This window comes from Anthonomus grandis, chromosome 10, assembly GCF_022605725.1.
Source record: "Anthonomus grandis grandis chromosome 10, icAntGran1.3, whole genome shotgun sequence".
Taxonomy (NCBI): Eukaryota; Metazoa; Arthropoda; class Insecta; order Coleoptera; family Curculionidae; genus Anthonomus; species Anthonomus grandis.
The window spans coordinates 28,665,822-28,680,115 of record NC_065555.1 but is presented as its reverse complement, the minus strand read 5'-3'; the positions used below and the strand labels follow the sequence as shown (position 1 = coordinate 28,680,115).

Sequence of the window (14,294 nt, the reverse complement as noted above, 5' to 3'; positions counted from 1 at the left end):
TTAGACCACGCAAATCCACGCATCTTCTTACTCAGGTGGACTTTTTGTTGGATGCCTCGAAGAAGTGATATCAAGTGGATACAATATACACAGATTTCTTAAAGGCATTTGACAAGGTACCTCACAATATTTTGTTGCATAAACTAAAAATGATTGGTATTGATGAACCTTTATTATAATGGTTCAAGAGCTATTTATCTGATCGTAGACTGATTGTTAAAATATGCAATTTTCTTTCTAAAACTATTCAGGTTCCATCTGGAGTGCCTTAAGGTTCTCATCTCAGGCCACTTCTTTTTAATATTGTAACGAAATTCGGGAACACACTTTTATTGTCAACGTCAAAAACACTAACCTAACTGGCCTTGACTGTCGTTTAATTGTCTCCAAGGTAAAAACTGATTAAACAATTAAAACTGAATGAAATGTCACGAAGCGCGTCCTTTTTAAAACCCGATGGAACAGTTTCGAAATATTTAGAATTATCTTTATTGTTTTTGCCGAAAGAGACCAATAATTTTAGGAGAATACTGACAGGTAAAGCAAGCAAGTATACAAATTCTAGAAAATTAAAACTACGAGGATTTACAATAATATAACCTAAATTGGGGCCAAAATAGGGCTCTCGAACAAGATGAACTACTTAAAAACTAAACGCTATAGATAAAAATAATAAACCAAACGTAAGTAAAACCCTAAATAAATCCTACGAATCAACTTTAACTACAGAATACTAATAAAATAGTACAAAAACTAGGAGAATAGTTAACGTATTTACATTTTCATAATAATATTTTTAATCAACGATATAGATGAATGTTGCACTAGCTGCCTATTTTTGTTGTTTGCCGATGATCTGAAATCGATTTTTATAATCAAGTCCCCTGATGATGCAACAAATGACAATATGATCTAAATAATTTGGTAGTTTAGTGTGAAGGAAATGGCATCGAACTTAATCCAGCTAAATGTAAAATAATGACCCTTTGTCGTTCTAGAAATACTATTAATTTCGACTACAAGATCGGTCGCTATACCCTTGAAAGAGCTCTTCTTTTTAAGGATTTGGGTGTCACTTTCGATATAAGCTTAGAATTTTCTCATCACTTAGATAGTGTTATCAACTTTTCGGATGCTTGGTTTTGTTAGGAGATGTACTCAAAACTTTACAAATATTGCCGCTTTGAAAATACTCTACTGTGCCCTGGTCCGTTCTAATCTGGAGTATGCCTCCTGTGAGTGGTCTCCTTTCTATGGGGTACATATTGATGCTCTTTAACTAGTTGAACACAAATTTTTAAAACAAATTGCGTATAAATTGAATATCTTGGATAATTACAATGATGCAGATATAGTTGATATGCTACATATGGCTCCCATCACTATCCGCCATAAGAGGAGGGATCTTATTACTTTTTACTAAATTCTACATGAGAAATCTGGAGCTTCAGAGCTACCTCAAAAAATCAATATTCATGCTCCACTAAGAACAGCTAGGGCCACTGATAGCTTTAATTACCCAATCCACCGTACTAACTATTGGGGCTGGCAAAAACCCGCCAAAATCGAAACCGGTAAACCGGTTTTTAAAAAAAAACGGTTGTCGCAGTACCTGGTTAAAAAAACCGGTTTATTAGAAAACTTCGTTTTAAAACCGAAAAAACAAATACGGTTTTTAAAAACCGAGAACGGTTATTCGAAACCAGAAACGGTTTTTCAAAACCGAAAAACCGAAACCGTTTTTAAAACCGAAAACGTTTTTTAAAGTCGAAAAACCAAAAAAAAACTCATCAGCCTAAAAATAAAAATGTATAGTTAATTATTCGGAAAAGATATTATGGATTAATCGGTTTTTGATTGCTATCAATTTGACAACGGATTTTACTACGAGTGAGGTGTGAAATGTGTTTTACACATGGTGAACTAGAAAAACTACAGTTAAGAGAATAACATTTTCTTTATAAGTCTTTAATTAAATAAAACTACTTTCGGGAACTGTGACGTAACCCCAAGTGAGGGCTAAACAATGTACATATATTACACATTACACAACAAAACACCAAGATAAAAATAAATATATATATATCAAACTGTTTTTTCCTATGTACCTATTTCTTTCATCAAAAAAATTAAAATTAAAATTCCACCCGCAATATTTATAGCATAGTATATTAGCGTTAGCGACATCTGTTGAGTGTGTATACACATTCCAGTTATGAAATAAAACCCAAATACGGAGTTCTGTATAATATAATTTGTTTGGTAATTCCCAAACGCGACTTCGACTTCCCTCTGTTTCTCTGCTCAACGCAAATAAAATAAAAAATATATGTATTAATTTAATAAATTTACGGAGTTTTATTTAAGTTATCTAAAGTCAATTTCCAATAAATATTCTAGAATCCTGCAACCCAAACTGCTCACTGCTTACCAAAATTCGACTTAACAAAGCTGTTTTTTCTTTTTGATTTGATTGGTTTACCTTTAAAATCACGGTCATAGTCAACTAACAATCCATTAACCACCTAATCAGTTTTTGGTTTTGGTCAAAAGTTCAAAAACGTCGGTTAACCGAAAATTGATTATTCGGTATTAAATTTACTCGAAAACCGATTTGCTTTATATTCGGTTTTAATTAACCAAAACCGTGGTTAACCGAAAACCGGTTAATCGGTTAACCGAAAAATCGATTTCGGTTGCCAGCACTACTAACTATGGTCTTAAGAACTTCCTCACTAAAACAATGAGATTAGCAAACCAACATCATGATATTGACCTTTTTGAAACTTATTACACGTATAATTCCTACGTCAAGTTTTAGTGAGCTTAGGTTAGATATTATTAATTGTTATTACTTAATGATTTACTTAATGATCTTCAGAATTGTAATTGGGCTTTGCCTGTTTATAAATAAAAATAAAATAAAAAAATAAATAAAAATAAAAGCTCTATTTGTTTCTGTTGTATTGTTTTCATGTACCTTACACTGTACTTTAACCACACTTGCGGGATTAGTCATGCGTACTAGCAAAATGTCAGTACAAAGTTTCACTATATTTTAGCACGGTAGAAGATATTTCTTGAAATCTCGCTGTCAAAAACATGGATGTACAAACAATTATACTTACCAATATATGTATTTTAATAAAGTAAACAGTGCAATAACTCCTATGATATTAAAAAGCAAAGGAATATTTACCAATAAATGTAAAAACCTTGGATGTAGCCCATGTCTTGCCAAATTTGATGTTTGTGAATTATATCTTATAAAATTAAGGGGGGTGACCACAAAATTGTCCATTGAAACTTCAAGCATGCCGATTTCACCCCACGTTAAGTACCCATAAAAAAAGGAATCTATAATTATATTAAAAATTATAGAAGGAATGCTGCAAATCGCTAGAAATAGAATTCTAGTGTGAAATTGTATTACAGATACTCTTTTGTGGGCTGTCCCACGATATATCCAAAAGAAAACTGGCATTACCGCATATATTAAAAAAGTTGGTCTATTAAATGCTCCAAATATGGTTATATTTGCAATTATTACGCAGTTTCTATAATTATCTGGTACTAGGTACAATTTAAGTTTATGGAATTTCGCTTTCTCTACAATAGAATTACTTTTATCATATCTATACTTAATATATTCTTCTTTACGAAGTAGTTCATTTGAAAACGTTTGACTCTCACAAACAAAATATAATAAGACAGAAAATAAGATCAGCTCAGTGGTATTTGAAAAGGTTCTCGTACCATACAAAAGCATAATATAGGACGTTCCCAAGATTATTAAACGAGATTCGAATTTTTCATTGTTATTTATGCAGATTTTCATTAAACAGTAATCAACGATAAATGAAAACACTGTTACAAGCAGTCTGGGCACAACCAACAGAAAATAGGGAGTAACTACATTTACAGATAAATATTCTAATGCTAGATTTCTTATGTCCCTGAGAAAGATGTAGCTCAGTCCTGTGGTGAAATAGGGTATTGTTATGCCCCGAATGGGCTGAGTAGTGTTAAATTCCCACGGAGGACTGTATTCGACATCAAACACTTTTCCTAAAAAAAAAAGAAAATCAAATTATTGATTTTTATTTGAATTGAATAAAATTAAATCGATTTCATTGCTTTGAATGTGATAATTAACGTCAATTTGAAAAAAGCTATAGTAATTATTTTTTATATTATCTATTTTTTCCTTTTTATATCCAAATATTTCCTAAAAATTGTTTCCATTTCTTTTACACAAAAATTCACATAATCTCTTAATACTTTTTATGAATATGTTTTGTGAGAAGAAGAAAGGATTGTTAGGTAGTCTTATAATGCATCAATTAAAAGTTGGTCACTTAAATGTGCGTTCTCTTTCGACGGGCTGCAATGAATTACGAAATATGGTTAGCGGAAATAAATTCGATATTTTTGCAGTGACGGAAACTTGGCTAAATGGAAATATTCCCACTGCAATGGTTTCTTTACCCAATTATAAATTTTATAAGCTGGATCGTGAGGGAAGGGGTGATGGTGCGGGTGTATATCGTCGCATGGATTTACAGGTAAAGGTGGTTCTTAGCGATTATCCCAGCATCAAGGAGGTCGAATTGATTTTTCTGGAATTACAGGTGGGTAGGCTAAAACTTTGTTGTGGTTGTTTTTATAGGGTGCCTTCGGGAAACCTGCAGGTGTTTGTGGAATACTGAGATAGTCTATTGTCATATGTAACTACTCTATGTGGTCCAGTAGTTTTTCTTGGCGATAGCAATATAGACCACAATGTAACAAATATTTTTTATGACTGTTTTATATCTTACGATTTTAGAAAGTTTAATGGTGATCCTTTTTCTGAGGATCTGGGAAGAGTGTGTTGGGATCGGATATTCTATATGCCTGATATCGAACAAAAAATTATTTAAACTATCAAATATTGCAATTATTTGATCGGCACGCTCCCCTTAGGACCTCAAGAATTACAAAAAAGAGTTGTCCTTGGTTAACGGATACAATAAAGGCAGTTATGAAATATAGAGACAAATTTCTAAAAAAATATAAAAAGGATAAAAATCTAATTGACTTTAACACGTACAAACAACTGCGTAATGCAGTTGTATCGCTATTAAGGCGTGAAAAAAATGCATTTTTGGAATATTGTGAGACTAACAAAGATATAAAACAGCTTTGCAAAACTCTTAAAAGTATGGATATTCAAATTAAAGATAAAAATGAAATTCCTATCAATTAAAAAAAACCTAATGATATAAATCAATATCTCTCCTCGGTCTTTAATAACTCACTAACTGTACAGAGCATGCCTCGTTTTTTAGGACTAATAAATTAAATGAAAATTGTACTTTTCACTTTCAACTTACGTCGTTTGACGAAATTGTTAAAATAGTTAGCAATCTTAAAAGTAACGCTGTTGATTGTGTCAACATAAACGCAAAAATGCTTAAATACTGTCTTCCTGCTATATATAAGTGTGTGTGAATGGTGGAAAATCTCGCATATAACTCCTTTACCTAAGATCAATAATCCCGAAGCATATTCGGATTTAAGACCCATTAATATACTTCCTACAATTTCCAAAATACTAGAAAGGGTAGTATACATTCAGCTTTATGAATATGCCTTCAAAAATATTCTAAGTCCTCTGCAGTCTGGCTTTCGAAAAGGACATAGTACAACGTTCGTATTATTAAATGTAATGGACGATATTTATAGGTCTCGCGATGTAAACAAAGCTACAGTCTTAATTCTTTTGGATTTTTCGAAGGCTTTCGACACTCTGGATTATGATTTGCTTTGTGCCAAGCTCGAATACTATGGCTTTGATTTTTTTGGCTATCCGACTTCCATCAAGTTTTTTATTAATTATTTGAGCGACCGGTATCAGAGAGTCGTGATTGGGGATATGGTGTCGGATTTGGTGCGCATTACTTCGGGAGTGCCACAAGGATCCATACTTGGACCGCTATTATTTTTGGTATACACTTCAGACATTTTTGGTTGATTATACAGGGTGAGTTTTTTAAAGTGTTACAATGCGATATGTCAAAAACGGCTGCAAATTTTTTTTTTGACATTTTGGTGACATTTCAAGTATACCGGGGGGCACTTTTTGTGATATTTTTGACATTTGTCCCTTCACCCCCCTAAGAGGGGGGGAGGGTCACTTCCTTATTTTAAATGGAATGACGTGTTTTTTATTCTTAAATACGAATCAACATAAAATATGAAGTCTGTTTACAAAAAATTTTTAAAATTGCTCTGCTGGTTACGGAATTATGATCAAAAATGTTTTGTCTAAATTTAAAAATAATTCGAATATTCTACTACAATAAAAACAAATTATTTCCTACTTTTTAACTATTTATCGTCTATGTATTATGCCTAAGGAGCTGTTCGAAGTGACCGCCTTCGACTTCCAAACACTTTCTTATCCTTTCTTGACATGAGTTTCGTACTCGCTGTAACATTGCTTCATGTCCTCTGGAGTTGTAGGTGCACTAGCCATTACTTTGTCTTTTATAAATCCCCATAAAAAAAAGTCAAGGGGGGTCAAATCTGGCAAACGAGCAGGCCAGTTGACAGGACCATCTCGACCAATCCACCTGTTTACAAAAATCTCATTTATTCTCAGTACGGGCCTGTATGGCATAATGGGGTGGAGCTCCGTCCTGCTGAAACCATACGTTAGGATTTAAATTTTGGTTTAGTAGGCGAGGTAACTGATTTCTTAAAAAATCTGTGTAGACCTGTCCATTTAAATGACCTTGGAAAAACTCTATCCTCGGAAATACCACACCATACGTTCACAGACCAGGGATGTTGATTTGGTACAGTTCTCATCCAGTGAGGATTATTTGCTGCCCAGTAATGCATGTTGTGCCTGTTTACCTTTTAGAAAAACAAACAACCAAAACTTGAATATGTTCTAATTTAAATAAGTTAAATCTTACCTGCCCGCAATTATTAAAAGAAGCCTCATCAGAAAAAATAACGTTTCTCAAAAAATGGTTATTTTCAGGCATTTTTTTTGAAATCCAAGTGCAAAAATTAATGCGATTCTCAAAATCATGTCCGTAAAGCTCTTGATGAAGTGTAATGTGGTAAGGATGAAACTTGTACCGGTGCAGAATTGTTATAATTGATGATTGACTAATTCCAGCATCTAAAGCAAGCCGCCTGGTACTGATATGAGGATCAATAGCTACTGCTCCTAATACAGCAACTGCCTTATTTTCATCTGTTTGCGTTATAATCCGATTTCGTCGTTTACTTTTTAGACTACCAGTCATACGACTTCTGGTCTCCAGTCTCTTAAAGGCCATATGAGATTTTAGAATATCCGGAAACCTCTCGGCCCACACTACTGCAGCCTCCCTATAATTTTTTCTGCACTCCCCCAAAATTAACAACATATTTACTTCTACACTGAAATTCGCTTCCATTTTTTTCTTTTTAAACACAATTTACTTGTTAATAACACGTCAAAATTTTTATGTGACACTGCTTGTTATGTTGCCATGGAAATCCTACTGTTACTATGATTTTCATTTCCATCCATACTAGTAAAATAAACAGTAGGATTTCCATGGCAACCGGCTGTTATTATGGTAAAATATTCGAATTATTTTTATTCTAATTATTTTCAGCAGAGCAATTTTAAAAATTTGTTGTAAACAGACTTCATATTTTATGTAGATTCGTATTTAAGAATAAAAAACACGTCATTCCATTTAAAATAAGGAAGTGACTCTCCCCCCCTCTTAGGGGGGTGAAGGGACAAATGTCAAAAATATCACAAAAAGTGCCCCCCGGTATACTTGAAATGTCACCAAAATATCAAAAAAAAATTTGCAGCATTTTTTCAGCAAATTTGCAGTTTTTGACATATCGCATTGTAACAGTTTAAAAAACTCACCCTGTATATTGCAGTATGTATTGTTTTGCTGATGATACCCAAATGCGATATTCATTCGACCTTTCATCCATTGCCGAGGCTTTTTATAGAATAGATAAAGATCTTGAACAAATATATCAATATTCAAAGAGAAATAACCTTGTGCTTAATGCAAAAAAATGCTAAGCTTTTTGTCATTCAAATCACCGAGAAATGATAGAGAGCATTACTAATCTAAACATAAATTCTGAAAAGCTTCCATATGTGAGCAGTGCTAGAAATCTTGGGCTTATGGTTGATAATAACCTAGATTTCCGTGAACATGTCTCTTTTGTTACTAAAAGATGCTATGCCATTTTAAGACCACTATATAGTAACATTCACATAATTAATCATAAGTTAAGAGAAAAGCTCTGCGAAAGTCTCTCCCCTCATCATTGATTACTGCTATTCAGTATATTATGCCTCTTATATTATTATTATTATTATGCCTAGATTTACTTACTAAAAACAGATTGCAGAAAATTAAAAATACTTGTTGTAGATTCATTTGCGGAATAAGAAAGTACGATCATGTTTCTGAAAAAGTGGTTGAGTTAGAATGGCTTAAAGTTGATAAATTGCATATATATGCCTATTCAATTTTTATATACTGACTAATTCTTTCCACATCACCCCAATAACTCCATGATAAACTTGAATATCGCTATAATGCCCACAACGTTGCCTTAAGATACAGTCATAGATTTAGTATACCTAGTTTTCGTCACGCATTTTTTAAGAATAGTTTCTCATACATCGCTCCGTCTACCTATAACTCGCTAAATGACAACTTTAAGAATATGAGCCTAGTGAAGCTCAAGAAATCGATTAAATCCTTTCTTCTATCTAGTGAATAGTTACTACCTGCTATGTGTGTTGTGTTTCTTATAATTGGTTGTTTTAGATATGTGGCTCACGAATATCGGTCACGTTTAGCTAAAAATATTTTTTACCTGCTTAATAAAGTTTTATTTTATAAGTATTGTTGCATGTTAGATTTAATTTAATTTTAATCTTTAGCTTTTTTTATCATGTTTCTCTATGTTAGACTTAGTTAATGGTTAAGTAGAGTAGCTATGTAAAGCTAAACTTCGCCTTTTTTTGTCAACCATATATGTTTACAAGAATAAAGACATTTATTATTATTATTATTCATTTTTGCGGAAACGATTCCTCTAAAAATGGTAGATTAATATTAAAATTATGCCTTGATGCACTTGATATACTTTGATGCTTTTGATGCACTGAATCTTATTGAAAATATATATTGTTTAAATTTGCCAAAGGAACATTTTCTAAAAACTCATGAATGATTTCTTGTAGTATGTTTAATTGCCGGTCCACTGTTAGCACCCCTTCAAACTTATTCGCTACTTATTTGCTAGATTGAAGGATCCTTCCATTTTGAAATCTCTCAGGTTCTTCCTTTCCTCCATGACTAACCTTCAAGTACATGTTTTAAAGGCCACACGAACACCAGCATGAAATTAATGTTAGCATCAGGAACTTACTAGCAACCTGGACTCATTGCGAAAATTATACTATCGCTTCCATAATGCCTATGGTATTGGTTCCGGTGAAGTTGAAGCAGATCTCTCTGCCTTCAGGTCATTCTTTACATGAAAGACTCATACAAGTCCAGAAAATTAGGGAAAGTCAAAGTAGCTACTTTTCAAGTAGTTCACTAACAAAAACCAAAAATTTTTAGATTATTTGACGCGATCAGAGGGTCAAGCACCCTCTGAAAAATCTGACGTTAGCAAGCTTAGTGTATTTCTCTTAAATGTCCAGTCCTTAAGACATAAAACAAATTAATTATTTATCTTATTAGAAGAGCTAAATTTTCCAGAAATTGTCACTATAACTGAACATAGGCTAAATATAAATGAGCCCGTGTGTGTTCAAAATTATAGTATAATAACTAGTTTTAATAGAAGTAATTTATCTCATGGGGGTACTATGAAACTGTCTACCAACAAGGACTTCTCGGCGATAACCATTTCTGATGACTCATTGTCAAAATTGAAAAAATATTTGATTTTTGTATTGTCTACTATAAGTATTATTACCTTTATATTGTTTATATTTACAGAACACCTGATGCTGATGTACCTGAATTCTATCAAAAATTCCTGAGCTGGCTAAAATCTCTTCAGTGTATTTTTTTTTCCTCTCTGATGATGTTGAACTAAGTCATTGTCTAGCCTTATTTTTCACTCCTTTCCTCTTCGGCCTTTCAAAATCAAACATCATAAGCCCTGGTCCTACATTTCTAATCATTACATTTTTCCACAAAAGGACACAATGCGATAAAATAGACAGGGTTTATTGATGAATCTTTTTATAGTGGGTTAGGAAGGGTGGCAAGACTTTTCTCCACAAATGAAAATGCCAATCTTTTAATCAAGAGTAATGCATTTCAATGACTTTAAAATTTAAACAAAGCCTTCAGCGACTGACAATGTTATCTCTTTTTCTTCTAACCATCCTTTTAACCAAAAACTGTTAGCAATTTAATTAACTATATTTCAACTTTTTAAAAACAAAGATATCCTGACAATGTCATTAATAAAATGTATTTTGAACACCTCAATAAATCAGTAAACTTTTTGCATTGTAAAAAATGTGTAATACTAGGGGCATTAATGTTGTGTACAGGTTCTAGACAAGATTCTATAATCCTCTAGTGTATACTTTTGTAATACCCAAAAAAAAAAAGAAATAAATATTCTATTCCGTCCTGATATTAGGGATGGGGGATCAATAAATTTCTCAAAGATACCAATTAATCAAAATAGTATCTTTATGGAACCCGTTACAAAAAATGAAGTCATTAGAATAATAAAATCTCTAAAAAATTAAAAATCAGTTGGATATGATAACATTCCTGTGTCTATTCTGAGGGAGGTGGCAGACATAATAAGCCATAATAAGCCGCTAACCCATATATTGAATTTAATGCTTGAAAAAGGGGTATTTCCAGACTTACTGAAAAAAGCTCTTATTAAGCCAATTAAAATGTGAGGGTGATAAGTTTGACGTCCTGTATCACTCCTTTCGAATATAAGTAAAATCTTTGAAAGAGTAATATGTTCAAGGATGATTGGATTTTTTGATCATTACAATATAATCTCTAATAAACAAAATGGTTTTCGGAAAAAGAAATCAACTGTTCGGGCTATTTATCAGGCTTTGGAGCAAATGCTAGTGTCTTTAAATAATGGCAAGGAGACTACAGCCATGCTTCTAGATCTGTCCAAGGCTTTGACAGTGTGGACCATGGCGTACTTTGCTCAAAACTTGAACAAAGTGGTATCAGGGGGGTGGCATTGGACTTGATTGTGTCATACCTCCGGGGACGGGAGCAATGGGTCATGGAAACAAATAGCGCTGGGGTGACATTTGCATCAGAAATGAAGTGTTTAAGAGGGGTGTTCCTCACGGGTCTATCCTGGGACCACTCCTTTTTTTAATATATACAAATGATCTTGTGTGCGCCACTGATGTCGATGTGGTGCAGTATGCTGATGAGACCTCCTTGAACTTCAGTGAGAACAATCGGGAAGCATGTATTGCTAGAATGAAAGAGGCCTTGGATGGACTGGGAGGTTTGGAGGCTGGTTTATTGAAAATAACCTTATTTTAAATGCTGCAAAGGCACAGATTGTTCATTTTTCACAACAGGAAACAGACTTTGCACTCGCATGCAGGAACATAGTGATAAGAGCGGCTGAAAGTATGTCTTTTCTCAGGGTAGTTTTAGAGCAAAAGCTGAACTGGAAAGCTCATGTGCAGAAGGTCACAATGGGGGTCAGTAAATACAGCTATGCTCTCCCGGTAATACATGGCAATGTAGGTTGGCAAGCGGCACTTACAGTGTACCATGCCTATGTCCAGTCACAAATTGCATATGGAATAATATTCTGGGGCAACTCTGTGGATTCGAACAGAATTTTTATTTTGCAAAAGAGGTGCATCCATATTGTGTTTGGTATGGACTATCGTAATAGCTATAGAGGAGTATTTAAAGATACTGGAATTCTTACAGTATTTATATTCTGGAATCTATTAAGTTTCTAATTAATAACATTTCATTTTTTTCTGATAGAAAAAGACAACATCAATATAAAACCAGGTTTAAGGACAATCTAATAATTGAGAAACCAAACTTTACATTTGTACAAAAAAACATTGTCTTTAAGATTCTAAAGATCTGGAATGTACTCCCTCTTTCCTTTAGGCAGTTACCTCCCAGTAAGCTTGTTTGTAGGCTCAAGGCATTTTTGGGGGACAGGGCATACTATGGTATTGATGAGTTCTTTCAGGATGGTGACATGCATGAAGCACCAAGTAAAGATCTAAAATAGGCTTACTTTAGATTCAGTTTCAGTTTTTATTCTGTTCTGTTTTTGGTTGTATTGCTGTCAATGATGTTTTGAAATTGTAATTGTCATTATCTATTTTATTTATTTAAATGTATTTTTTTTTGCAAAGTTTTAAATTTTTCTAAGCTATTATAGCTAATATTTTGGGACACGGTCCATATCCCATCTGGGGTCTTGTAATATTATGATTATTGTATGTAACATTGTAATATTATGTTTTTGGGCTGAATAAAGAATAATTATAAAAAAATTATTTCTAATTATTATTCTATTTCTCATGGTAATTTTAAAAAATACATCTATAATGGCACTTTCTACATTTATAGGACAAGATTTGTATTGTTTTGTAATAAAGATTATTTAATTTATAAAAAAAAAATTATAAATTAAAATTAAAAATTATAACTTCATGATTTAAGTACTGCAAAAATTGTATAATGTAGACATATTTATGTAAAAATTACTAATATTAATATTTTTAATGGATGAAGATTCAGGTATAGCATAGTTTTTGGTTGAATAAACCATTTTAAAGTAATCATTAAAGAGATCAGGTAGGTCAGGACTAAGAAGGCAATTTAAAATTTATTCATTATAGAAAGCTTCTGAAGGTAAATAATTTCATATTCTTCTAGAGAGAGTCTTATTATAGATAGATAGAGATGTATCTGCATATCTATTGCTTTCTTGGCTTTATTTTAAAATGGCAAGCTGCTACACAGCACCATTGATAATCCATATTTGTTTTAAATAGCAAAGGTAATATTTTAGGTACCTTTTCCTATAAAAACAATAAAATGTTTTATCAGATGCTTACCTGCTAAAACTTCTAAGGATTGGAAGTACTCATCAGGATGCACATAGCCAGTCTGTGGCACCAAAACCAAAAAAATTCTTAATAATCCTAAACCGTAAATCCATTTACTTATTGACTTTTGTTCTTTTTGAAGATTTTTGTGCTTGGCCATTTTTATTAGTATTTAGGGGTTCCTGAATGTGAAAAATAATAGGGTTAACAGTTCTACATTTATTAAACTCAGACTGACTGAAAATTATCATATATGTGATAAAGATAACATCGTATATGGATTAGGAAGTAAATAAAATTTACTTCTTACGAGTCGATCAATTTAATTTTCATCACTGTAAACACCAAAAACATTAAAGAAAACAAACAAATTGATTTAAATTTTGACATTACGTCAAACGAGTTTTGTAAGGTTATCTCACACTTCCTCAATCAACCAGTGAAACTTATAGCGAAATCTATTGGGCAAAAATGTAGCACGAGTGCGGAACCGCGGCAAAATGTATAAGCCATTGAAATAATTAATGAATGCATAATAATGTTTGTGTAATCCATTGGGGCACCAAGGTGGCACTTTTTAAACGCCTATTATTATGATATACCTAATATCTTGCTCAAGGGCATTCGTAGTAACATTGATCCCTTACACTATCTTCAACAAGTGTCGGTTCAGCATTCATTTTTCTTTCATCCTGTCGATCTTACCGAAGTAAAAAATGAAATCAAACGCCTAAAAAACCATAAATCATCTGGAGCTGATGGGATATCTTCGAGGTTGTTACTCTTTTTGCCTGATTCTTTGGCATTTTTCCTTCATGTTTAAAAGAGGCAGTGGTTATCCCTCTTCATAAGGGTGGAGATTTGGATCAGCCTTGCAATTTCCGTCCCATTTCTATTTTGTATACCTTCTCTAAGATAGTTGAAAAACTTGCAAAAAGCAGAATTTTGTCCTTTTTACATCATAATGGCATTTTGTCTGCAAATCAGTTTGGATTTCAAGCCGGTAAAGGGACTCATGATGCTGTTTTTATCTTTTTGGAGAGCGTCTATGTGTCCTTGAATTCTGGAAAGTCATCGGCGGCAGTGTTTTGTGATCTATCCAAAGCATTTGACTGTGTGGATCATGGAATACTGTTATCTGGTTTTAGGG

General features: G+C 33.0%; 1 protein-coding gene across 2 annotated transcripts in view; it reads right to left on the bottom strand.

The window, feature by feature from the left end:
- LOC126740858 (GPI mannosyltransferase 4) overlaps positions 1-13,551 on the bottom strand; it is a 28,657-nt gene extending 15,106 nt beyond the window's left edge. Inside the window, exons 1-3 of one of the 2 annotated variants that reach the window (XM_050447027.1) lie at positions 13,383-13,551; positions 13,154-13,326; positions 3,129-4,068 (exon numbers count right to left, since the gene is read on the bottom strand). In XM_050447027.1, the coding sequence (XP_050302984.1) occupies positions 3,129-4,068; positions 13,154-13,304 (1,091 nt within the window). In that variant the 5' untranslated portion in view covers positions 13,305-13,326; positions 13,383-13,551. Of the gene's footprint in view, positions 1-3,128; positions 4,069-13,153 lie in introns of both variants that reach the window. The other variant, XR_007662016.1, reaches the window with a different exon arrangement.
- Positions 13,552-14,294: the final 743 nt, after the last annotated feature.